Genomic DNA, 27,505 nt, shown 5'->3' with positions numbered 1-27,505 from the left:
TCTTGTGTTTCTTGGAAGGCGTGAGTGCATTATTATTATCAAAAAGGTAATATTAGTAGTTTTTTTTATTCGAAATTAAGTTTTCCTACAAATTTTTTTTACTTTCAAATTTTTAATCCATAATATATAATAGCATGCCGGAAAAGCAAACAAAAAACGGAAGGTTGCGGATGAGCATAGGCATTTTCAAGAAAAGTGGAAATTTGATTCTTTTTTCAGTTTCGTCAAAGATAAAGCTGTCGACATTAAAGAATATAACATAAAAAGGCATTACGACACAAAACTTAACAGGACATAGATAAGTTTAATCAAATGGAGAAAAATTTTGGAAAACAACAGGCTATTTTTAAAAATCAAGCTATTTTATCAAATACGCCAGTAAATGCTAGTTTTGTTGTCAGTAATACTGGCAAAAGAATGAAACCCTTTGCGGATGGAGAGATGATAAAAGAATGTCTGACTGCTGTTGCAGAAATAGCATTTCCTGATACAGTAAATATTATTTCAAACATTAGTTTATTAAGATTCACCATTGCAAGGAGAATTGATGACTTGTCCGAGAACATAGCAAAAACGCTTCGTGAACACATTGTAAAATTCGAATACTGTTCTTTGGCACTTGATGAGAGTTGCGATATTAGCGATACAGTACAACTGGCTAAATTTTTACGTAGTATTGACACCAAATTTAATATTACCGAAGTATTCACTGATTCCAATGAAAGGAACTACAACAGGCAAAGACCTGTACGATGAACTAAAGTCTGTATTGGAAAATTTTTCAATTTTATTAAAAAAGATTATTGGTATATTGACAGATGGAGCACGAGTAATGTAAAGCATGGAGGTAGGAGTATCGGGAAGGCTATTTCAAGACATTAAAAGAAGGTCATAGGAAGGGAAATATTCGTTAACCACTGCATAATTCACCAGGAAAATTTATCTGCGGAAAGATTAAGTTTGCCAAATGTCACAGTACCAATAATTAAAGTCATCAATTTAATAAAACCGCGCGCGTTAAATCACCGTGAATTTAAAGAATTCCTGAAAGATTTAGAAACTGAATATGGCGACGTGGTTTTTAATACCGAAGTACGTTGGCTTAGAGAAGAAGAAATACAATTGTTCTTGGATATGAAGGGATATGCCTATCCTCATTTTGATAATAAAGAATGGATGTGCGATTTTGGGTTTCTTATCGACATGACTCAGCATCTCAATGATCTTAATGTGGAATTTCAAGGCAAAGAACAGTTTATTTACCATTTGTATGATAAAATTCAGGGCTTTGAGTGCAAATTAAAATTGTGGAAATAGCATCTTTTGCAGAATAATGTGTCTCACTTTCCACATTTAGAAAAAGAAAACGTTACTACATCTTAAAAATACGCACAATATATAGACAATTTAATCAACGAATTTCAAGTACGATTCCAAATGTTCAAAGCTGAGGAGACAGCGGTTTCCATGAAAATGTTTCCTCGTCATTTAATATCCATGTGGATACTGTTCCCGAAGACTTTCAAATGGAACTGATTGATATACAGAATAATGCCGATTTAAAAAATGTATTTTTCTCAGTAAACATCGAAAATTTGTATAAGTCTTATGTGAGCCCTGAAAAATTTCCGCTTTTGACGAAAAATGCAAAGCAAATGGTGTCTCTGTTCGGAAGTACGTACGTTTGCGAACAATTATTTTCAACCATGAAATTTATCAAAAATGACCACCTGTGTAGCTACCTCAATTCCGGCTGATATTGATCATATGAGCTTGTATCGAAAAAACAGTGCCAAATTTCACATAAAAAATTTCAAGTAAATTCGTTTTTCTGTTCTTTTCTTGTTCGTTTTTATTTTTCATTAAAATTTATACAGGTGTCACACAAAAAACGCCCGAAGCTGTAACTCTGTTAGTTACATTCCGATTTTCATGAGCCAGGTATCAAATGAAATGGTTTTATAAATACTGATAATGATTCACGCTACAAACAAAATTTTTCCAACGCTATCTTTAATTGCAAGCGATTATGAAGTTTTGTTTTTCAAATTGCTGCGTATATTTTTCTTCACGTCATTGGATAGAGATTGTTTTTCTGAATCCGTTGATATACCATACATTCATTTTAAATGTAATTTTAGTAGAGAAAAGACAGCCTGTATATACAGGTTTCGTACATCAATGGGTTCAGAAATAAAATCTCTATCCTATAACGTGAAAAAATACATACTGAACAATAGGGCCATTAAGGTCAATCGATTAGAAAGACCGTGTTTCAAAAAATCGATAATGTAAATTAAATTAGACGGATTAGTAACGTTTTCACGTTCGAAAATTGTTTAATTTTTGCAATAATTAATGTAAAACTTTAAAATTCCCCACCCCTGATTCATTGTGACGTTTTAAGTAAGAAGAAAGAAATCACAGGCGTGATTTCTCTCCCGTTTTCTTCTGTTTTCTTCTAGCGCATAAGATTCGTAGCATTGTCTAAGCCTCAGAATCAAAAATTAAAAAATATGGGGTCAATCAATTTTAAAAAACTTTCGAATGAGCCAATAAAAAAAAAATGCTTAACGGCCCTATTTGAAAATCAAAAGTTGATACTGGCTTGAAATTGAAGATGGCGTTGGAAAAAGTTTATTTGTATGTACAGGTGTCTCAATTTCGATGTCCGTATAGGCCATCTCCGAAACTAAAAGAGATAGAAAAAAAGTAGCTTACATGTCATGATCTCGATTTTCGAGAAAATGTTAATGCCGAAAACTCCGAACAACTATCGTCTTTTGTTTTCGCCCTATCGGCAAAAACTGAAAATTTTGCAAAAACGACAATTGCGAATATCTCACTTATTATCAAAGATGGAGTATTATAAATAAAACATTATATGGGCAACTTTTTACGAAGAATTCAGTGGCGTAGGTAGAATTTTTTTCCCATCTTTTATTTTCGAGATTTTAGACGTAACTTTATTTTTTTAAATGGAAACCATAGTTGGCTATGACTTAAAATAATTTGTTCCATCTAAATCTAATGTATGTATTTAAAACTTAATGTTGTTATGGTGATAATCATACCATGAGGGAAAGCATTGTTTCCAATTATTGCCAAAGTTTGTTGGAGTTTGTAGTAGTATTTAAAAATTCACTAACAACTCTGGCATTATGTGCTGCTGCTCCGTCATATTAAAAATATATCATTTGAGATATATTTAGTGGCAAATTGTCGACCAAAGGCTCAATGTGCTACCTTAATATATTGAGGTATTTTCCTGAGTTTAAGTTTTTATGGTAGATACTATATGCCAAAATTCTATTATCTAAAAGGGCACACCATACATTGAACTCTAATCTTTTTTGAACACTCAGAGACTTCATCGGTCCAGATAACATTTTGAAGAAACAGCAGATTATTTAATTTTTCTAAATATCATCTACAAAATTCTATTGGCGATGTTTACCTCCAGGTTCATCATTTTTCGTAAAAGAATATAAAAAAATCACAATATTTGCATAAAACGATGACTAATTTATTATAAAGAAATTTCGGTGCTACAGATCTGTTTCGGTTAACTATGTAACCGTCTTCAGGCACGACGTCGTATTTAGTACTTTAATAAAAAAGGATTAACAATCATCGTATATATTACATCATGGTGGAGAAGCATCTTAGTGAAATTTGTGGAGTGAAAACCGCGAAAAATATTAAAGTTCTTTCTTAAACATTAGCAAAATGGGGGGAACGTGTTGTGCAGTACTCCGTACTTCTGCGTACTCCAAGAGCAGGCTGCACCAAGTTTTCTTGGAGTACGCAGCTCATCACATTTTGTTTTTTCAATTCAGAGTTAATTTTGTGTTAATAGCGTTTCACCTCTCATATAAGTTTATTTCACGAAAAATAAAAAAAAAAGGGTTTTTTGCATAAAACATACACAATTTGTTACTGCACAACACGTTCCCCCCATTTTGCTAATGTTTAAGAAAGAACTTTAATATTTTTCGCGGTTTTCACTCCACAAATTTCACTAAGATGCTTCTCCACCATGATGTAATATATACGATGATTGTTAATCCCTTTTTATTGAAGTATTAAATACGACGTCGTGCCTGAAGACGGTTACATAGTTAACCGAAACAGATCTGTAGCACCGAAATTTCTTTATAATAAATTAGTCATCGTTTCATGCAAATATTGTGATTTTTTTATATTCTTTTACAAAATTCTAATCTTCGATTGACATCTCCGGCACGTAAATAATGAGTTAGCCCCGCTTTGTATGGTTTATACTTATTTTTCTTTCATATTCGGGAGCAGCGGCTTTTGGGTCAGACGTTTTGTTGCAATTTCTCTTGCAGGTCATTTTGGTATGTTTTTGCATGTGGATTGGGGAAGGACTAAATATCTATTAAATTTTCTGCTAACCGACTGAAGGTTCTTACGTGCGGTTGTCTTCTTTCCGGATATCTTGTGAAATAAAATTCCGCGACTAACGTCGCATTGTTATGTGATAACGTGTAGCATTCCATCATATTACATTTTTCATAATTTTCGAAATTCATTGTAAAGTTTTATTCAGTTTTGTTATACTTTGACACTTAACATGCTGGTGCATTGTACCAGCACATAATGCCAGAGTTGTTATCGAATTTTTAAATACAAACTTTGGCAATTATTTGATACATTATGTTCCATCATAGTATGTATGGTTATCACCATAGCACCATTAACTTTTAAATACATACATTAGTTTTAGATAGAACAAAATGAATTTTTGTTAATTATTCAATAACTATAAGAAATATACCCCGCAAACTATATATATATTTGTTATCAGAAGAAAATAACAAATTATTTTAAGTCATAGCCAACTATGGTTTCCATTTAAAAAAATAAAGTTACGTCTAAAATCTCGAAAATAAAAGATGGGAAAAAAATTCTACCTACGCCACTGAATTCTTCGTAAAAAGTTGCCCATATAATGTTTTATTTATAATACTCCATCTTTGATAATAAGTGAGATATTCGCGATTGTCGTTTTTGCAAAATTTTCAGTTTTTGCCGATAGGACGAAAACAAAAGACGATAGCTATTCGGAGTTTTCGGCATTAACATTTTCTCGAAAAACGAAATCATGACATGTAAGCAACTTTTCTTCTATCTCTTTTAGTTTCAGAGATAGCCTATGCGGACATCGAAATTGGGACACCTGTACATGAATCATAGTATTCATCAAACCTTTTGATGTGATAGCTCGCTCATGAAAATCGGAATGTAAATGACAGTTACAGCTTGCTGCAGTCTTCTGTGACAACCTGTATATACAGGTGTCTTTTCTCTGCTAAAATTACATTCAAAATGGTTGTATTGTACATCAATGGATTCAGAAAAACAATCTCTATCCAATGACGTGAAGAAAAATATATGGACCAATTTGAAAAACAAAAATTAATAATCGCTTGAAATTGAAGGTGGCCTTAGAAAAAATTTATTTGTAGCATGAATCATAGTATTCATCAAATCATTTCATTTGCTACCTCGCTCATGAAAATCGGAATGTAAATGACGGAGTTACAGCTTGGGGCGTTTTTTGTGTGGCACCCTGTATATGAAATCTTTACTTTTTTTTAAATCTTATATTTTTTTATCCTAATGTTTATTATAAATAAAGTTTTGTAAATTATTAATAAGTGTTACTTGATGTGCGGCCCGCCAAAAAATTTTAAAATTTAAATTGGCCAGTTGATTAAAAAGGTTGCTCACCCCTGATTTAAAATAAAAAATAAACATACAACCAGATATCTCAGATATGGCGACTAGGTTACTTACTAAATGGTGTAAATAACACATTTTGTAAACACACCATTAAGAGAATGTAAACGTGACCAGAAACTGCCTTGTGTGCACATTTCAACAGTGATAGCAAGTTTTATTTTTTTTATCATTCTGACTTAACTTTGCATTAAGCTCTAAATCTTTTAAAACACATTTCAACCACAACTAAAATCTACTAAAATAACTTTTTACATAATTCAATTCAAGACAGAACAATGTTTATCATAAATAATTCTAATTACTCAACTTATTAATAAGTTTATTAAGAAACATTGTTATTAAATAAAATTGTTTTTTGAATTTTCTTCATTCAAAAAATTGTGTTTTAGAATTTATTTGTTTACATTAAAGATAAGAAACGTTTATTCACCAAACCTTATCACATTTTTTTTTCGTTGTTATTCATATAATATAAGTATTGTTGAAAGTGTCCTTTTGGTGGAGTTTGTTTTATTATTAATTGTAACACAAAAATTTGTAATTATTTGCCTTTAATTTTTATAATCATTTCGTAAGCAAATAATGAATACCTAATAAACGTTTTAAATCAATTATGACTCGTTTCCTGGACAAATTAACAGTTGTTACAAATTAACAGTTATATACTTACGTTTTCTGGTATACTTGGCAACTGATGAGCGATGGGTTGAGGACATTCGATATTAAAGGACTGCCAACAAAAACAACAATGAACACCAAATTTAAACCACTTTTAACTTACGTACATTTTCTCCTTTGTTAAATGGAACAGTAAATTTTTTCCCTGGTCCTGCCAATCTTGTTTTATAAACGGATGATAGGAACTCATTTAAACTTTCTGTCTCCCTACTATGCATTAATACTGCTATATTATCTAAAAACCTAAACATAATCATAAAGCAGCTGGTTATAACGATTTGTTACATGATATCACTGAGAATTTAAATAAATTTTTCGTTCCAGATCAATAACAATACAGAATAATATTGAGTAAATAGATCAGTAATAAATAAAAAATCAAGGTTATTATTTGAACATTCTAAAAAAAGAAAGAATAATGCCAAGTCACTTACTTATAAAATGCTTGATGCCATGGTAAATAACTTAAAACTACAATAGCAGTTTCTGAGCGAGGATCATGTCTGCAAAATCCAAATGTCCATTTCGATTCTATATCCGTAAGCACGAACGAGTAATGTTGAATAACACAACTGTAAATAAACCAATGTTAAAATCGTTCTGAAGGTTTTTATTTTTAAACACGAACTTTTCAAATTTGTACGGATAAGCGAACTTTGACACCGATTTAAGTACTTCCTCGTCTTTGTACGTGTAAGGATACTGTTGAATTATCCAGGCATCTTTGCCGTCATCAACAGACGGCGGGACAACTTCGCAAAAACATTCGAAAAAATGTTGAACGTTTTCTCTATTCAATAAAGAAAATTATTTAATTAAAAAAAAGTAAAATAAAACGTTTACTTCCGGTCGATTAATATGAATATCAACATTTTTTTTTCGAGAATACATTTATAGTTAAAGTTAACCTACCTAATTCTCGATCCCATTTTATCGACTTCCACCAATTATCTAATCCATTATAAAGTAAATAACTTTAAACTCGTGTAAATAAACAAACATTAACCCCACTTTGCACTTTACATATTGCCAGAAAGTGTGAAAGAACGAAACACACACCTTCGCGTTTGACAGTCTACTGACACTTGACAGATTAACATATGGTTATTTTACTGTAGTCATCATTGATAATAGATGGCGCAATTATAGGGTACATTCATAATTTATAATTTTTATTATTACTTGTTTTTAAGATTTATTAAGAATTTTAATCACATTCATAGCATTATTATATGTAATTAAAAAAAATAAAAAAGTTATTACTCATACTTGTTGCTTCACGTTATAATCAAAGATATGCACAGAATAACATAAATATATTCTATGGTACATGGAAGGTGTATTAAATAGTGGGGGGGACTTAATTTAAACACTGATTTTTATTTATTTTAATATATTTTATCTTAATCGTATTAATTTTTCTTTAATTAGATATCATATTTTATTTAATTTTACTTTTTTAAAATTTATTTTCACTCCAGATAGCAAATATTTACATAACCGCGATACTTCTTAACCTGTCAAGTATCAATACAAACATAACCTAAAAATCTATTTCATTTTTAATCTGTGAAGTTTTGCCAAAAAATCTATCATATTATGGTAATTTAATACATATATAAACAAAAATATCCTTAAAGAAATACACAGGTACGTTTGATATATACTTAATGTATTAATATTAACGTTTCATACCTTTAAGGGACCAAATTGTACTCAATGCATTTATCTACAAAATTAAAGTTTAGAAGAAATGTTTTACCTAAAAACAAGCAAGATTTTTTCTTTACATCATTTGCAATAATTGCTATTCCTCTTGTGTACTGGTTTGAAATATTTATAGTATTACCACACATATATCGAGATAACCCAAGTGTTATTTGGCCCATCATTCATACAGTTATGGGCACTTTCATCAGCGTAAACATAATTGGTAACCTTTTTGCTTTAATTTTCTTTGACACAAGTATAACAGGTGTAATTTTAAAATCAAAATCGGAATGGATTTTATGTCCTATTTGTGAAACTATGGTTCCACCTCGCTCATGGCACTGCACTGAGTGTAATGTTTGCATATTAAAACGAGATCATCACTGTTCATTTTGTAGTAATTGTATTGGTTATTTTAACCAAAGATATTTTATTCACTTTTTAATTTATGTTTTTATAGCAACTTTGTATGCATCGTTTTACAATTTTTATTTTATATACGAGTTAAGTGAATTTAAGTCTTGGAAAATGTGGTTAAATGTAATTTTTCCACTTGCTATGTTAATGTTCGATTACAGTATAAAACAATTTTATATGTTTTTGAGTTTGATAGTTCTTGTTATGTGTGCATATTCAGGCGTTTTATTGGTTTTTCATGTAAAGTTATTGCTAAGGGGTGTTGTTGTACATGAACGTAAACTTGGAGATGTATATAATTTAGGTAAAATTGAGAATATTAAGGAAGTGTTTGGGAATAGATGGCAAATATCTTGGATTTCACCACTTATTCAGAGTACTTTAAGTGGGGATGGACAAAGCTTTAAAAGTGGTCGTAAAAATGAATAGTATTTAAACAATATTTGTTATAATCAAGTTTTGTAAGATAAACAATGTTAATAAAAAGTATAATACAAAATTTATTTATTTAATTTACTGTAATAGTAAACAAAAAATTTAAAGTATTTACATTATCTTTATATTTACATGTGTTAAAAAAATAGGATGTTAAAATTAAAATACAACTTCTTCTTGTCCACTACTTCTATTGCTTTTTGCTTGATAAAGCTCTCTGATTAAACTAGCTTTTTCTCGTTCCAAAATTGCGATTTTTTCGCTCTTCTTACCAACTTCCTATAAAAATTAGTAACAATTAATAAAAATCATTAAACACTTTTAATATATGAAAGACGACACCAATTTCCTCCTTTAAAATGTTTATTTCTAAACTATTACAAATAAGTCGACGTTTCGGGAACTATTCCCATCATCAGGCTTTAATAAATTTCTTACCTAAAGAAACAACGAATTACAAAATTAAACGTTATCATTTACCATCATTACTTTTACCCAAATAAAAAAACACATTTATTTTCTTATATTTAAACCACAACATCTAGAATATGATTCTTACCCAACAACTTTTCACTAATTTTATAATTATTGATCGTCTTTTATTATACTTTTCTTGATATAGTATGCATCTTAACATGTTCACAAATCAGGTCTTTTTGGTAATTCATAACAAGGTCAATTGCAATTCTATTCTTTGTCAGAAACTAGTTTTCATCTCCCCCACTCCATTATATAACTAATTTATTTAAAATATCCGAAGATTGACTTTAAATTTTTCCTTATTAGTATGTTTTTATTTATTGTTAATATTTTGGGATTTTCAAAATCAAGCTTATGATTTAAAGTTACCGAATGTTGGCATAAAGCTGTTTTGTTTTGCGTTTTTATTTATTTAATATCGTATTTATGTTGTTGTATACGTTTTTTGAGATGTTGTTTTGATGCCCCTATGTATATATTTTATCGCAATCTGTGCAATTTAATTGATATACGGTATCTACTTTCTTTATCCAATGTTTTAATTTTATCTTTCATATTTGATATTAAAGTACCGATTTTGTTGTTATTATTTTTAGCGAATTTTATTTCGGATACATATTTCATACTTCTTAAAAATGTTCGTTACTTTATTTGTTAATGTCGGTATAAATTTAATTTTACAAAATTCTTTATTATGAGTACTGTTGTTATTATTTCCTTGTGTACTAAGATCGTTTTCCGGAAAAATCTGCCTGTATTACTTTGTCTAGTCATGAATTGTGTAATTAAGGATTGTGTAATAGTTGGTTTATTCTTTTTATTCATATCTCCTTTCACATTTTCTATATCTGTATTCTTTGTTTTTTGATGATGATCTTGTGGGGTTATATTATTTGTTTTGACTTTCAGTCCATATATGTTATTTAGTATTGTTAAACCATGAGTTAAAGGAACAAATTGGTGTCGTATTTCATATATTAAAATAATAATAAAACCTCCATATACAAGAAATTACATATCATTAAAAACGTTTTTTTTAATACAGTAAAACCTCGATACAGCGGAGCTCATTAGAACAGACTTCGGATATAACGGACAAAATATTTTTAATTGAAATAATTAATCAATCTGTACTTTTTACTGGTTTTAAATTTATTAATTACTTTGTCTTACATGTTTCGATAAATATTTATCATCTTCAGAGACGTGCGTCAAAATTATTAAGAAGAAACATTTTAAAATTAAGATTTAACGTGAAACAATTAAAATCGGGTGTAAAATTAAATTCTTTTTCTGTAAGTTATTTGTGGTATTAACATCTGTACTGTCGTTAAAAAAAAACATTTTTTTTTAACAACGTTAAAAAAAACACTTATCGAAACATGTAAGACAAAGTAATTAATAAATTTAAAACCAGTAAAAAGTACAGATTGATTAATTATTTCAATTATCAAAAACTGGTCGATCATGGATCAAATAAACCCTTACGCTTTAATTTTAAAATATTTTTAAGTCATACTATTAATATTATCTATTTAATACATCAGTATATTTAACAATGTATATATAACATGCAACTCGTGTTATTCTTGAAGTTGCTCTATTCCATGTTCATAGATAAACTTGGGGTATTCCCCGAGTTGTCTATACGATGTATAAATCAAGGACGGTAATTCTAGTTTTAATTGTTATTCAGCGCTAGATTATTGTATATTTTTATTGAACGAGAAGTAGAACTAACACTAGACCTAGAAACATTCGGCTTTAGCTGTACGTCTTTTAAGACAGCTAAACCCGAATGTTTCTAGTTCTACTGTTAGTTCTAGTTTTAGTTGTTATTTAGCGTTAGATTGTTGCATATTTTTTACTATTATTTATAAAACTAGAATTTACACTAGACCTAGAAAACTTTCATGGATTTAGCCATGCGTTTTCAGACGTTCGCAAATTAAAAATTTTTCATATAACGGACACTCCCTTCCCCGTATTAGTCCGTTATATGGAGGTTTTACTGTATATTAAATTTTTGTTACTGTCATTTACCTCAGTTAAAAGATGATTTTGTTGTTTTAATCTTCCAGCTAAGTCGTGTGGTGGTTGAAAATAATGGTTAACGGCTAAATTCATATGCAGAGGCAAACCACCACGTTCCCAACTATCTGTGAGGGCGGCCAAATGTCTGTTAACTTCTAAAACTCGTGCTCTTTGCAGTTCCAAACGTTCTTGTTGCGCCTCGGACCAATGTTCCTGATAAAAAAAGGATCAAAGAATAATATTTGTTTATTAATAAGGAAATAAAGGCAATAAAAGCCAAATTTTGGAGAGATGAAGAAAAATTGATAGAAGAACTAAGGTATTTATAATATTTAACGCAACTCTAACTCATTTTGATTATGTATTCTGTTTTTGCTCAATATTATTAAGCTATTCATAAAGAGTGTGTTGTAGAGGCGTAACAACAACTATTCAAAAATCTACATTGTTGATGAAATTAAGGATATTAACAGCATTAATCATTTCGAAGGCGTTTGTGTGGCTATATTCAGGTGTGTTCCCATATAGGTATGCAATTATGTAAACAAAAATCATTTGCTTAACATGAACAATTAGTTCATCAACCGTCAACGATTTTAACAATGTAAAATTTGTACGTTTGCGGCTGCCAACAATTCTTAACTAATAGAAATAGGCCGTTCACCAAATCGGCAACCATACGCCGTTTGCGTTGGCATGACGTAGCAGGTATGAAGAGATTAAAAATGCTCTGAATGTATAAAGTCTGTAATTAGATTAACCTTCCAGTACACTCTTGCACAGTCACACGTGGCGGATTATTGTTTGGTTTTTGTATTAAATCCATATATGTAATTTAACCCATTTGCTTCATAAACTGAGATATGCGCGGATTGTCCTGGCCATTATCGCCAAAACGCATATATGCGCGCTAGCTACAACATATACACACGCTTTCAATAGGGTGCGAAATAGATATTATTTACACAATTATTATTACTTTTATTATAATTAATGTATTATATTGAACTAAAACTAGAACTAACATTAACACTAGAACCTTCTTCAGAAACAACTTCGAAGTATTTCAAATATACAACAACTTGGCGCTAAATAACAATTAAAACTAACACTACACCTAGAACTAGAAAGTTTAGGGTTTAGCAGTGCGTCTCTTAATACCATGAAGACGTCTGTAGTGTTATTTCTAGTTTTAGTTCATTAAAAATATACAGCAACCTAAGGCTGAATAAAAAGTAAAACTGGAGCTAACACTAGCACTAAAACTAACAGAACTAAACTAAAAATATTCGGGATTAGGAGTGCCTTTCTTAAGACTGCTTTTATTTACTTGTTTTATATACACAACATTTCACAAATATTAATATTTATTGGAATTGTTATTATTGCTGGTCAACAATATTGGATGTGGTACTTCATCTCTTTAGAAGCTTTAATAATAGAAAGATATGTGATGATTGCTCAATATTGTGTTTGAACTGAATAGAAAAAAATAGAAACAAGAGACTTATATCAAAACTAAGAATTTCAATAAAAATCTTAAGTTGTGGCATTGCGGTTAACAAATGGCAACAAGTAATAATGGTGCCGACAAATGTTTGGCGGTGTGTTAGGGATGCTATCCTTCACCTTACTAGCAAATTGAGAAATACAAATTTATAGTAATTAAGATGGCGAACGTAAGATGATTGTGATAGTCTTGGGCTTTTATTCTTACGTTCTCGTAAGAATAGATGTTTATATACAAGAATAGACGGCTGTTAAGTGCCTCTGTAGATGGGTTCTTAGAGGAGGAAGAGGATGTTTTATGTAAAACTGTTTAAGGTTATTTATACCAGGGTATATCCTACACGTTAGCACGCATATTGAGCAGCTTTACAAGAACAATACAAAAACACGTCATTTTTCACGGAAACCCTGATGAGCAGAAGCTCCGTATTCTGCTTATCTAAAACTAATAGTTAATAAAATAATATTATTAAATAGTTAGTATAATAAGCTTTCATAACTTTTATGTTATGGAAACTTTGAAATACAAGTATTTACAGTTAATTTGCTATTTCAGAACCATAAAGGGATCCTTCGTACAGGTCATACATATTATGCACGTTTGCCCTTTCGTTTCTGTAATGGGTTGTTTACGTTTCTTGCGAAATCGTGCGAGCGTATTCTTGCAAGCAACGTTCGAGCAGTTCATTATGAGATAAGTCCTGACAAATGGGCTTTAATTTCTCTAAAATCTGTAAACTCAACGGTGGAATTGATGACGAAAACTGTTAAATATGCCGGCGAATTCGACTTTACACCAATTGTCTCAGTCTTCCGGATAGTTTTGATGTTGTGACTTTTCATTTATGAAACTTTTACAATAATATTCTGCCCAAAAGTTCTTTGTTTATATGTTGCACAGATTCAGAATATCTTCGGATAACCAAACCATAGCACTTTGTTAGTTTATTGTACTTTCTTTCGAAACATTTTTTGTATGACAGTCAAAATATTTCACGTAAAGGAGACACGATTAGATTCGCATTTTAATGGCATATATTAATCGCATAATTTTAGCACTTTTAAATTGCAACAATGTTTACCTACGCTAGCTTGTTCCTGAGTTGCGTTTTTAAACGTCAACTCTGAACATTTAACGATTTTAAATAATAAAACTGGAGTTGCAGTATGCTATGTATGAGATGAGATATTTGTCGAATGAGGAGCAAACCAAATTGCATCTTGTCTTTACAAGTATATAAGTTTCTACCAACACCAAATATGTCATGCTATATTCTGATTAACGTGGAGGTCAAAATAGAAATTACCATGCGAGTTCAACGTTTAGTTGGGTTTTACAAAAGACTGTTATTGAGGCAATTAATCATAAGTTCATGATTCCAGGAGATAGTCACCTTGAAGTAGACACCAATTAAGGCATAACAGAAAAGAAAAAAAGGAAACAGATTTATCATTTACATGATTGGATACAATTAATAAAATACATCGGCAAAAAATTTGTAGTTGATGAAATGCAATCGTCTGATTTCTTTAAATTTTCTTTTCTTTTCATTGGCATTCAAGTGGTTGGACGTAATGTATTTGCGGTATGGAAAAGACTATCGTAATAGCCTATAAAGAACTTTAAATAGAGAGAAAGAGTTCAAATTACATTACCATGAACAGAAGAGGAATTGCAGTACAGATTTGAATTGAAATCCGACACAGATTTTAACTCATTAATGGCTATTGAAATTGTACGATCAAATTATAACTTTATCATATGCTTTAACTTATACTGTTTTTAAACTCATCTACCATATTTGTTTTTAATGTATCTAATGAGTTAGCAATGAAGATACTCTGAGTACTCAAACACGATAATGATAGATAATAAATTTGTACTTAATACCTCCTCAATGATTTTTCTTTCTAATTCAGTTATTAGCAGAGCCGCGACGTTTCGGGCTGTTGATGTCACCATCTGTATAGAGCGGCGAACGGGTTATAGCGTAGTAGTAACATGCTTCTATAGAGCACATCGATGTACCGCAACGTAACGATACTGGTTGAATGCTGGCCCATGTAAAATTTGTGTGGGTTCTCTGCGGTGCAGCGTTCAATACGTGTTTGGCCGATTGTCCGACTAAAACTCAACCAGTGGCGTGGTATACTATATGTGGCGTGATGTGCTCCATGTGGCCCGATTCTCTACAGCAAGGAGACGAGCCGCCAATGACTTGCCCGACAACGTCGTGGCTCTGGTTATTAGTCAATTAAACGGCCCTGGATAACCCAAAAAACGACTTCATTCTGGGGACTCTGATTATTACTTAAAGGTTTGAAAGATATCCTCATTTTAGTGGGTTCGTCTTTGCTACTGTTGAATCTAAGTCTCAATCTAGTTCATCACACTATCATGATTAATAAATATTTGAAAATTAAATTACCATTTTAACTGTGATATGTATTGAATTTTGTTTATCAAGTTAGTTGATATAAAAATATGAAAGTGGTTACAGTTGTTATCTACAATGTAATAAACATATGTAATAAAATAAAAATAACAAAAAAGGTTCTTACTCTTGTACAAGCTTTAACAAGCTCTCTATAATTAGTATAACAATATGAACTATCTAAATACCGAGAAAATCGGTGATTCTTAGTTGAGAATGATCTCTTCAAAGAACAACAAAGATATTGAATTGAAGGAAATTGAGTGAAGAACTATGGAACAATAGCACAAAAAAGGATGCATTTAAAGAGTGGAGAGGCAGTTTAGACAAGAGAATTTTGCGACAATAAACTAGTTATGTAGGTCAACTCCCAAATCGGAAATCTAATGTAACTCAGCATCCTAGACGAAGAATCTATCTAATTTCAATCAACCCGCCCGATTTATATTCCTATTCCATTCAATAACCCAAAGTACTAACAGGAATAGTTATAACGATGGCGTTATCTTGGCAAATGGGACAAAATAGCAACAACTATTACAAAGTTTGCTGTGCAAAATCTAATCCCTATTATTGAATAATTTCGACAATTCATTCTATAAACAATCTGGCTCAGATAAGGAATGATGTGGAGGCAAATTGATCATGCTGACATTGAACAACTTTGGATGTTACTGCATTTGCGTGGCGGTGATATCGCGGTGGGAGTTGCCTACAGACGGGTAATGTCAACTGTTCTGTTTTTGGGTGAGCTGGATGACACGGTTGCGAACTGCCTGCTCCTAACTGACCGAATTCTCTGTTTAACATTAATGTGCTCAACTCTGGAAGCTGAGATACGCTTCGGTTATTTTCCTTCCTGGACGCATGGAAAGCAACCCAATTGATTGATTGTCCGACCAGGACAACCGCATTGTCCGATACACTTTTAGATCTTATTGTATCGTTTGATACGTCTTTGGTTGTCTCTTCGGGTGTGGCTGACTGTGCCTTTTTTGACCACTGCGTCGTCTTCTGCGATCTTGCTGTGCGTGCGAATCGTGACGTGCCGACTGTCCGTTACCTTCGTAGCATTTAGCAATGTTAGCACATTAATCTAGAGCAATTTACTAATGACCTGAATCTTATTCCTTTTGACTCCATATTGAGAATAAATTCTGTTAATGAGAAGGTGAATTATTTTAATAGTAAGATCCTATCGCTGTTTGATCAACATGCACCCATAAAAAAGTGTATTTTCTCTAAAATTAACCCTCCTTGGTTAACTGAAAATTTAAAATTAATGATGGAACTTCGAGACACTGCTAAGAAAAGATTCAAACTAACTGGTAGTAGCGGTACCTGGGAGTATTACAAAGATTTGCGAAATTTAACTTCCCGTACGGTAACAGACGGTAGCAGAAAAGCGAGCATACTTTGATTTTCTAACTAATAACATTAACAATAAAAACGTGTGGCGTCGTCTCGAGTCCTTAAACGTAAAACGGAAGAAGCACGTTAACTTGCCTTGCTGGCTGAAGCAGGTTACTGAACTTTTCAACTTTTTCATTGAGGGGGTAGCAGATGTGGGGAACAGTTTTCGCAATGTTTATTTATTTATTTATTATTGGGACACAAACAGGGAGGATATCCCCCGCGCAGCATTCTCATAAAAACAAAGCAGTTAACTACATACTAAGCAAAAAAAACGAAAAAAAAATAACAATAATTATAACATTAACTATGTAAAATAATAATAACAGCAGTGAATAGTTGCTAATTAAAAAAAAATTACAAAAAAAAGCGAAAAATATTATATTATTGCACTACAATACAGAAGTTAACAACTAAACGTTTCGTAATAGTAATTCTCTAAATGAGCACAACGAGAGTCCAAATAGAGTAACATGGTTGAAGTGCTGATTGTAAGTATTCAAAAGCCGAACAATAGGCGAGTTTTGATGAGCGTTCGTGTTCGATGTGCCTAAAAGGAATGTTATATTCCGCCGGGTGAAACGCTGTGGTACATTAAAGTTCAACACAGACAGAAGGTCAGGTGCGTCCAGCAAGCCATTGACCAGTTTGAAAAGAAAGATTAAGTCAGAGACTAGCCGACGCTGCCGCAGGGATAACAAGTTAAAAACCACACAGCGTCTATCGTAATCGCAATAGGGAAGATGATATTTGTAAGCCAGATAGCGTACAAAGCGTCGTTGAACCGCTTCGATGCGATCACGATAGACCGCGTACATAGGATTCCACACTATGGAACCATAGGATAATACGCTATGACAAATGCCATATAACGAGATTTAATACTTGTAAAATTGGTAAACTGTCTACTTGTTCTGATAACAAACCCTAGGTTACGCAGGGCTTTCGCTACCATGACTTCGATGTGAAGGTGATATCTCAAATGTTGGGTATGATTGTTCCCCTTTTCCAGGCAGAAACTTTGAATTTTTACCTGTTACCGTTGACGCGATAAAAGATATTATCTATAACTCTAAATGGTCTTCAGCGGGTTCTGACGGTTTAAGTTCGCAGATGATAAAGCTGTGCTGTCCTACGGTGTTGCCTTATGTTACGCATATTATCAACTTATGCTCGATGGGGAGCACGGTACCAGACTGTTGGAAATGTGCAATAGTCAAACCTATACCTAAAATTTCAAAACTTTCGTCTTTTAATGACCTCCGCCGATTAGCATCCTCCCATTTCTTTGTAAGGTCTTTGAGAGGGTGATCCAGAATCATCTGTCACAATTTGCCAATCTATATTATATCCTTCCACATACTCAGTCTGGATTTAGGGAGGGACATAGTTGTACGATGGCGATGTTGGCTGTTACGGACGACATTATGGAGGCTAAAGATAGGGGCGCTATTACAATAATGACGTTGTTGGATTATAGTAAGGCGTTTGATACGGTTAACCACATAACGTTATTAAAAATTTTAAAATACTTTGGTCTGAATAAGTCTGGACGGCAACTCCTTGATAGTTACTTAAATGATCGTTGCCAAGCTGTTCAAATTGATAATATGTTGTCTGCTCCTAGACTGGTAGAGCATGGTGTCCCACAGGGTTCAATAATCGCGCCACTCTTCTATACCTTATACACTTCACTTATTTTTAAAGGCATTAAATTCAATAAGTTACATATGTATGCCGATGATACTCAGATATATTATTCTTTCAAACTTGTGAAATATATAGCTGCTCAAGAGAAAATCAATCTAGACCTCCACACCCTGTGGGTAACACCAAATATGCATCAGTTGAAATTAAATCCAGCTAAATCTGCGGTTGTGCAGGTCGGCAATCGGCGTGTCTGTGCAGAGTTGAAAAATCTAATAAACATTAACATAGATGGATGTACCCTCCCCATTGTGGAGGAGGCTACGAGTTTGGGTCTTTTTTTGTCAAATGACTTTAGATATGGCACTCAAATTAGCCGGTACATAAAAAATGCATATATGGGCTTGCGGATGATTTATCCTCACCGCTCGTGTTAATAAAATTCGTTTTAACTTTTTGGTTCGGACTCATGATACAAGAGGAAGATACGACATTTATCCCCCGTATCACAGAACTTCAATGTTTAAACGTTCATTTTCCTACAATATATACAAATCATATAATGAGTTGCCTATTGAGTTTAGGATGCTGCAGATGTGGCGCGGTTTCGAATGGAACTTTATGCGGGGCTACTCGAGAGTGAAACTTTGATTATCAATCAGGGACGATATTTGAATGTGTTGGGCGACGCTTTCAGTTGGTAGCACTGGTTGGTTATTTGGCGGTCTGGCATTTTTGATTTTTGCTTTTTCTATTTTTATTTTTGTTTCCGTTCAATTTTTGATATTTTTATATTAAGTCTGTAAAATTTATATATGCGCATTTATCTTTTTTCTCTTCTCTTACTTGTGTCTGATGTAGATTGGTTTAAGTAATCGGAATATGAATTAGTCTCTATTATATTAATCTTTTTATTTTGTATACTTTATTTTTTTTTCTATTTCTTTTGTATCAGGGTGATAATGGAAGATCAGGTCGTTGTTCCTAAATTGTCGCCCGGCGGTTGTGCGAAGCGAATAATTAGTAGCTTTCCTTAGTTTCGTGATAATAACTTGTATTTAATGTATTTATTGTTGTTAAACTGCTATAATTTTTTTTGCTTGTTTGTAGCTTTGCACAATAAACAATAATAAACGATTATTTATTTATCAGTTTCTGGCAGATTAAATTAAAACTTCTTTGGCTATTTCATGATAACTGCTTGAAGCTAACATCAATAGTAGCTTGTCATGGGCACCAGTAAAATATTGAGAAGTCATGGTTGCGTGAGATGAGACTGATTAAGTTATAAGTTTAATAGTTAACTGCACTTTCTATCAATCAGAATTGCATATTTCAACCAATTTGGTGTAAACCAATTTTTTGTAATGACATAATTTTGCATTAATTTATTTACAAAATTAGATTGAGTTGATTAGTTAATATTTCTTCTAAAACCATATTAAATTAAGCATTATAACACAACCTTAAAATTAAAATAGACAACATTAAATACGTAACGAGCAAAATTGTGAATTCCTTATCTTATGTAATGACCATTAAATTAATTCGCATCGCTAACATTTACAGAGCTTCAGTTGATTAAGTAAGAAATTTCTGTTGGCGATGTCGTGACCCCTCATAGTTGCACAAACGCATTGTATACATGTAAGTGTTAGTAGGTAACTGCTAACCTAGTTTTCCACAGAGTTAATGGTTGGGAATATGAATAGTTTAATATTCCGACCCTATTGTTTTGCGATGTGTATGATTTAAATTAACTTTTACGTGCACGAATTGCAATTCATCAAACATTTCTAAACGGTAAATAACAAAGAAGCGGTATTTAAAGAAACAGAATGGAACTGAATAATGGGTTAATTTAGTAATTCAAAACACGTTTACGATGACGATAAGTTTTGTGTCGATGAATTATTTTTTTATTGAGTTGTAATTTCTTTTTCCATATAGAATATTAATGAATTGCAGTAATAAAAAATGTCAAACGGTGGTGTTATGAAATAAACACATGTTGGACGATTGAAAGTACTACATTCTTTGGCGTAAAATTATCGTTTTGTTAAATGTTCCGGCAATAATTACTGCGTCAGGTGTTAGTTGCGTAATATCTAATAAACGGTTACTAAACATTCCATTGAAGAATTGAAATTGGTAGTATGTATATGAAGTTTAATTTAAAAAAAGAATATCTAGGAAGCATAAATATACTTACAACATGAGTTCCCATCCTTCCCAAATACTTCATTTTCTCTTGTACGGCTGCAACCTGTTTGAGGTACCATTCTCTGGCCTTCTCTATGGCACCAAGCCCTTGCATAAGAACGTCTTTTTCCTGCTCAATCTGTTTCATCCTCTTCAGCATATTATAGTCGATCCCGTTCTGAAGAGTGTGCCTTCTCGGTTCCCGCCTTCGCACATTCACCTTTTTTTGATAAATTCCTCCTTGGTTTTGTGTTACTACTTGAACTTCATTCTGTGCTTTACCATCTCCCATACTACGTCCACCTCGCGCATTTCCAAACCTCTTATCATTTTTATTATTTTCTTGGTCATTCATAATCACTCCCATTTGCCAATTTTGAAGCGCGTTTCTTATTTCAGCCCGATCTAAATTACCACCGGATGTTGTGGAAATTCCGAGTGTTCTAGGTGGTTTTGGAGGGCCGTATAATGTATTACAAGGTTTGGTTGGTTTTGAAACAGATTTTTGAATTTGATCGGAATTTCGTATGTTTGATGTTTCGATTTGTTGAGGTTCCTTTGGTAATAATTGCGGCATACTAAGCGTTCGTTGTTGTGTTAATACGTTATTTGGTCGAATCGCCGCTGTATTACTACTCCAAGTAGTCGTTTTCGCGGGAATCGTATCGATATCTAATAAAGGCGCGGAGGGCGGTCTATTTTGATCTTTTTTAATAGGACTTTGATTCCTTTGTTCTACTTGATATCTCATCAAACAAATTTTTGATCCGGCACAAAATCTTTCAAAAGTTAATAATCCATTTGTAGGCGTTACTTTTCTTAAACTCTCTAAAAAACCCTTTGGAATACCTTTCGAACCGTCGTCTTGCCACCAGTTTTCTATTTCAGAAAAATGTACGTGACCAGTTCCCTTATCGTCCATCACGTCGAAGAGTGTCCTCATCGCGGTCACAAATGTTTTGGGAAGTCCGTCTAAACTCGATGGGGACGTCATCGTGTAACGTTCACAAATTTAATAGACGATGAAAAAGAAAGATAGACCGAGATTAACAACGATGCCGTAACGTATAACGTCTGCAGGTAACTAACTGTACTCGTTTGGTCGACCTTGCATCATTGGCAACTTGCGGCTCGGCTCCAGTCTTCTGACTGGAGCCCCCCCCACTCGATTCCAAACGACTGAGATCATGGTCTGGTGAAAAAGTACCCGTTAGAGAGGTGCGCGAAAGTGAGTGAGTAAGAAACTTGATTGAGTTTTCTATTTCAACTGCTAACGTAGAGGTTCTAGGTATATTAATTTTATAAGAAAAATTTAAGATATGTATTATCTAATTAAGTTTGTTCAAACTAAATCACCCAAAAAATATATCAAGATTTAATGAATTGTAATAGACTTAATAATAATGAAGTAATATTTAATTGTAGTTATAAATACAATTATAATTGGTAATAATTCAAAAACTGTTATGATAGAAAATAATAGCCTTTACAAACAAAGAGAAACTATGGGAAATGGTTGTCAGCTGAGCCTATCATTGTTCTTGATATACAGTCCGCGTCAAAAGTAACCCCCCGTGGCTAATTTGAAAACGGCTCAAGATATCGTCATAAGCAAAATTGCGTCGAATTTGTTTTTTATTAGCCCAAATATTTGAGTGCGGGAAGTTAGCCCCCTATTTTTTGATTTTTAAATTTTTCATTGTTGTTCTTGATTGTTCTAGAATTGTTCTACATTGTTCCAAAGCGGCAAATCGAAAAAATATAAACTCCGCGAGAAAACCGAAAAAACGGGTTTTTTGACTAGCCCCCCATTTTTGGAAAAATCAAATTTTCTTTGTTGTTCTGGGTTGTTCTAGTTATTGTTCTAGAAAATCAAAATTATGGGATACAGCATTACGAAGTTATAACTAAAAATAGGTTTGGCCGCCGAAATGTCTAGTTGATTGCTGTGACCATAGTTTTTCTATTATCAATTCCATATTACAAATATATACTTATTATAGCTAACGCAATCTGGAACAGGTATTATTTTCACTGGAACAACTCTCTAAAGGGCATTTTACTCTTTGAAAATTAAAGTTTTTGGAAGTTTTAGTCAGTAATTCTTGTGTCAGCGGTTTTATATTACGCAATAACAATTAAAAAACATAGAACAAACTAAAATAACTCAAACTTTGTCGATTCAAATTGTTCTAGATGTGTTTTACGTTTAACACGGACATTAATTTTGCAAAATCACATATTTTTTGTTGCTCTAAATTGTTCTTGTTGTTCTAGGTACTTAAAATGCTTATTTAATCACTGCGGCTTTAGTTCTTTTAAAGTTTCTTATTAAAAATTAGTACTTACAACAATTAAAACAATTCAGAACAGCTGTTATTTTCACTAGAAAAACCTTAAATTTGAGTTGTTGTGATATCGGACACGTTTTGTTGAATCAGTGAAACCAACCTTTAATATAATAATAGTTTTAAAAAATTAAAAAATATGAAATAATCTGACCATCTAATTTCCTAAAAATCACCTTTCCCTTTAAACTTATAATAATAAAACATAAGTTGCGATTTAAAGTGTATTTTATTTTGTAAAACTATGTAATTAATTAATAAATAAACTAAACTAACAAAAGTAGGTTGGGCTGCCAAAATGTCTAGTTGATTGCTGTGACCATAGTTTTCCTATTTTCAGTTCCATATCACAAATATATACTTATTATACCTAAGCAATCTGGAACAGCTAATATTTTCACTAGAACAACTCTATAAAGAACACTTTACTCTTTGAAAATTAAAATTTTTGGAAGTTTCAGTTAGTAATTCTTTCATAAGTTCATAAGTAAGTTTCATTATATATTTAATAAAACATAAAAAATATATTGTTCAAAATACTTGCGGATTCGACAGTATATTTCATAGTTTAGCATTTGCCCGTACACACAATTCATTTAGAAATCATGTTGAGAATGTTTGCACAGATCGGTTTAGTTTTCTAAAATTATTTTTAAAAACCGGTAAAGCAACATATAAAAAAAGAACTGAACTATTAACAGGAATAAATTATTTTGGAGGCCAGAAAATTGCTGGAGTGATAATAGTGAATGCTATTTCAAATATTGCGTTTCTTTGCACACAACTATTTAAAGAAGAATTTAGTTATTGTAGGACTAAAAACTGCAACAATTGTTTAAACGTTACCTTCCATAAAAACATAATTTTACCAATCGACATTGACGTCGTAACAATATTTGGCTATGCACAGCTAAAGCAAGTAAAAGAAAACTACACGTAAACTCTAAGCAACAATCGCAAAAAAATGTGGTTGTGACGCAAGCATTAGCCTTCAATATGGAGAGATGTTGTTTATAGAAACAACCAATGGAGAGAACAATAAAACAAAATTGAGTGATTACGCACGCAATTTGTAACTCCACAACAAATTCTATATCCCCGCAAGTATCATCAGTTATGAAGGTACTCAATCTTTGAATGATGTAGGACACTACCCGGCATTTGTGCCCAACAATGCCAGTTGGATATTATTTAATGACTTACGAAAAAAATCCGTACAACTTGAAGAAGCTACTGAAATAAATGCATAAATGTGGATATATGTTTATAAATGAGCAAAGTGATGTAACCGTATTATTCCATGATATTAGTTTATTTACATAATTTAGTTTATTTAGTTATAGTTTACCTTAGAATAAGTTATTGTACTGATATAGTAATATCGATCGAATAGTTATTGTATTATTTGTTAGATTAGTTTATTTATTAATTTATTACTTAGTTTATACAAAATAAAATACACTTTAAATCGCAACTTATGTTTTACTATTATAAGTTTAAAGGTGAAACTTGTGATTTTTAGAAAATTAGGATGGTCAGATTATTCCATATTTTTTTAGTTTTTTAAAACTATTATTATATTAAAGGTTGGGTTCACTGATTCAACAAAACCTGTCCGATATCACAACAACTCAAATTTAAGGTTTTTCTAGTGAAAATAAAAGCTGTTCTGAATTGTTTTAATTGTTGTAAGTACTAATTTTTAATATAAAACTTTAAAAGAACTAAAGCCGCAGTGATTAAATAAACTTTTTAAGTACCTGGAACAACAAGAACAATTTAGAGCAACAAAAAATATGTGATTTTGCAAAATTAATGTCCGTGTTAAACATAAAACACATCTAGAACAATTTGAATCGGCAAAGTTTGAGTTATTTTAGATTGTTCTATGTTTTTTAATTCTTATTGTGTAATATAAAATCGCTGACACAAGAATTACTGACTAAACTTCCAAAAACTTTAATTTTCAAAGAGTAAAGTGCCCTTTAGAGAGTTGTTCTAGTGAAAATAATAGCTGTTCCAGATTGCGTTAGCTATAATAAGTATATATTTGTAATATGGAAAAACTATGGTCACAGCAATCAACTAGACATTTCGGCAGCCAAACCTATTTTTAACTATAACTTCGTAATACTGTATCCCATAATTTTGATTTTCTAGAACAATAACTAGAACAACTAGAACAACCCAGAACAACAAAGAAAATTTGACTTTTCCAAAAATCGGGGGCTAGTCAAAAAACCTGTCTTTTCGGTTCTTTCTAGAACAATCTAGAACAACTATAAAAAATTTAAAAATCAAAAAATGGGGGACTAACTCCAAATATTTTAGAATAAATTTTTTTATCACTCTTAGTTGTTCTGGAAAATGGGTCAATTTTATTTTTTTTAATGAATCCCCTACATGTTATACTTTGGTTTTAATGGGGCTAAAAGAATACGATTCCAATGATACCTTTAGAAATCTAAGGGATTATTACCAAGGTTACGGCTATTTTACGCGCTCTGATTGGCTAGTAGATGGGTTTATCTATAAGATAAATTTAACTAAAAGATGGTAGTAATGGACCTAAGGCCCACTTTTACCACCTCTAGTTAAAGTGGTTGTTAACTTTAACTAATGGTTAGCGCAAAAATCGGCTTTTACCACCATATTTACCTTATTGATAGCGCTAACTAATAGTTATTTTCGGTCTATTCATAACTATCGGTTTGGGGGTCGGGTTAAATATTTACCTCATTGATAAACTTGGTTGAAGGTATTTTTAACCAGATGGCGTAACATAAATCTAACCTAAAATCATAATAAACGCTTACTTTCGCTCAGAACTTCATAATAGTGATTAAAACAGTGTTATAGTCGTGTTATAACAGTGTTACACAGCGATAGAATAAAAAATCATGGATTTCGAAAGGTTTGATATTGATGGGCAAGAAATCTTGGAGAAAATTAATTATCTATTTCCCATTCGGGGTGGACGCGTAATAAAAGACAGAATAGACCACCATCAAACTGATGAATTTATTAAAAGATTTCGATTATCAAAGGAATGTGTGTTTTCACCACATTTTAGCACAAATTGATAATGACATCTAACCACGAACGAGGAAGTATTATATATGTATAGCACCTAGTTTTTATCAGTAGAAGAGTTAATAATTATTTTTTTTAGAAATTCTGCAATCCCTGTTTCAAATAGATTGTTGCTTACTTTAAGATTTTTTTGCTACAGGCCACATGTTATTGGATGTAGTTGACTTGTGGAATCAGCAAATCATTAGCTTCAGGTCAATAATAGAAGATTAGTAGTTATCAATTATTTTTGGAACTTATAAAAATAAACTTTATTATCATTTAAATATTGTCAACAAGTATTTAAAAAATAGATTAACTGTCTTTTTCTTTTCTTAATTTTTTTATCTCCACTTCTTTTTTCAATTTTATCACTTCCACCTCTTTCCTTCTCATTTTCTAACATTAATGTTGTTAACTCTAATCTTTTCTTTAATAACTCATTATAGGTATCGTGGACAGCTTTATTGGACACTATACCATATAAAGCAGATCAATTTTTTATAAATACATAGTAGGTTAGTTAGTATTTTGATTGTACGTTTACTTTTCCTTGTTGTTTGCAAAACAAATGTTATTTTCCACGCACTAACATGGCTATTTTTATTTTCGAGGACATTTTTATGATCCGCCACCAAGTCAAATAAAAGTGTTATTTCTTCAGGTTTAAAATTTGCCCCCGAATACGCTTTTTGGCCTGATTTGCGGTTTTTATTTTTTCGTGATCGTTAATTGCCACTAACAGAACTGACAGGTTTATGAGAATTACCCACGAATTACCGACCATTACCGACGGACAAAGGAGATAGAAACCTGTAATACCTCTTTTACATGTAGTCACCAACAGTAATTATAATATTCCCCTAGATTTTTACGTTAACTACTAGATAGCCTATCCATTAGTTAGATCAAAACGGTAAAAGTCGTTTCGCAGTTAACGAATAGATAAACGTTATCCGATAGTTAGACTAACGACCAGTTTAACTAGAGGTGGTAAAAGTGGGCCTAAATCGCATAAATTTTATACTCTAGCTATAAAAGTTAACTAATTATTCCCATTTTTATGTAAAAATTAGACTTTTTTCTAAATTGAAAATTATTCAAGTTCAATTTATGATATGTAACCATAGAAACCATAAAAGTTACAACTTATGTTGGTGAGATTAAGTGTTTTCATGCGATGTTAACCGTGAAAGAGAGAATTTATTTAGTACAGTGCTATGGTACTGGTGAATCATGTTTTCGTGAAGTTATACAATAATTCCAGCAAAAATATCCAACACAAGAATATCTCATGTTGGAGCTATCAAACTTATAAAAAAAATTTTGGAAACGGGTTCTGAATTATCCATAAAG

General features: G+C 31.9%; 3 protein-coding genes and 1 long non-coding RNA gene across 5 annotated transcripts in view; 2 read left to right on the top strand and 2 right to left on the bottom strand.

Annotated features, from left to right (window-relative positions):
• Nucleotides 1-7,537, bottom strand: part of LOC111421307 (DENN domain-containing protein 1A) — a 43,426-nt gene extending 35,889 nt beyond the window's left edge. For both annotated transcript variants that reach the window (XM_071198198.1, XM_071198202.1), the window contains exons 1-5: nt 7,360-7,537; nt 7,076-7,237; nt 6,882-7,019; nt 6,555-6,690; nt 6,440-6,499 (exon numbers count right to left, since the gene is read on the bottom strand). In XM_071198198.1, coding sequence (XP_071054299.1) covers nt 6,440-6,499; nt 6,555-6,690; nt 6,882-7,019; nt 7,076-7,237; nt 7,360-7,376 — 513 coding nt within the window. In that variant the 5' untranslated portion in view covers nt 7,377-7,537. The remainder of the gene's footprint in view (nt 1-6,439; nt 6,500-6,554; nt 6,691-6,881; nt 7,020-7,075; nt 7,238-7,359) is intronic.
• Nucleotides 7,538-7,941: 404 nt separating this feature from the next.
• LOC111418309 (probable palmitoyltransferase ZDHHC24) lies at nt 7,942-9,073 on the top strand. The gene is made up of 2 exons (XM_023050821.2): nt 7,942-8,097; nt 8,150-9,073. The coding sequence occupies exon 2, from the start codon at nt 8,167-8,169 to the stop codon at nt 9,001-9,003; it is 837 nt and encodes a 278-aa protein (XP_022906589.1). The 5' UTR covers nt 7,942-8,097; nt 8,150-8,166; the 3' UTR covers nt 9,004-9,073.
• LOC111418311 (suppressor APC domain-containing protein 2) lies at nt 9,055-21,824 on the bottom strand. Its single transcript, XM_023050823.2, has 3 exons — nt 20,740-21,824; nt 11,533-11,736; nt 9,055-9,288 (listed from the first exon to the last, which is right to left on the bottom strand). Exons 1-3 carry the CDS (start codon nt 21,721-21,723, stop codon nt 9,169-9,171), a joined length of 1,308 nt encoding a protein of 435 aa, XP_022906591.1. The 5' UTR covers nt 21,724-21,824; the 3' UTR covers nt 9,055-9,168.
• A 10-nt stretch (nt 21,825-21,834) lies between these two features.
• On the top strand, nt 21,835-26,483 carry LOC139430799 (uncharacterized). The gene is made up of 2 exons (XR_011641167.1): nt 21,835-26,198; nt 26,250-26,483. It is a non-coding gene; the product is annotated as an uncharacterized lncRNA (long non-coding RNA).
• Nucleotides 26,484-27,505: the final 1,022 nt, after the last annotated feature.

This window comes from Onthophagus taurus, chromosome 1 (genome assembly GCF_036711975.1).
Source record: "Onthophagus taurus isolate NC chromosome 1, IU_Otau_3.0, whole genome shotgun sequence".
Classification (NCBI taxonomy): Eukaryota; Metazoa; Arthropoda; class Insecta; order Coleoptera; family Scarabaeidae; genus Onthophagus; species Onthophagus taurus.
This window is presented reverse-complemented; position numbering and strand designations above follow the sequence as displayed.

What these genes read in the sequence shown, in the direction of transcription:
- LOC111418309 (XM_023050821.2), top strand. Translation starts at nt 8,167, where the DNA reads ATGCATTTATCTACAAAATTAAAGTTTAGAAGAAATGTTTTACCTAAA.
- LOC111418311 (XM_023050823.2), bottom strand. Translation starts at nt 21,723, where the DNA reads ATGACGTCCCCATCGAGTTTAGACGGACTTCCCAAAACATTTGTGACC. An exon ending in GAAGGATGGGAACTCATGTT is followed by an intron (nt 11,737 to 20,739) that starts GTAAGTATATTT and finishes TTTTTTTATCAG; the next exon opens with GAACATTGGTCCGAGGCGCA. An exon ending in AAAATCATCTTTTAACTGAG is followed by an intron (nt 9,289 to 11,532) that starts GTAAATGACAGT and finishes TAATTTTTATAG; the next exon opens with GAAGTTGGTAAGAAGAGCGA.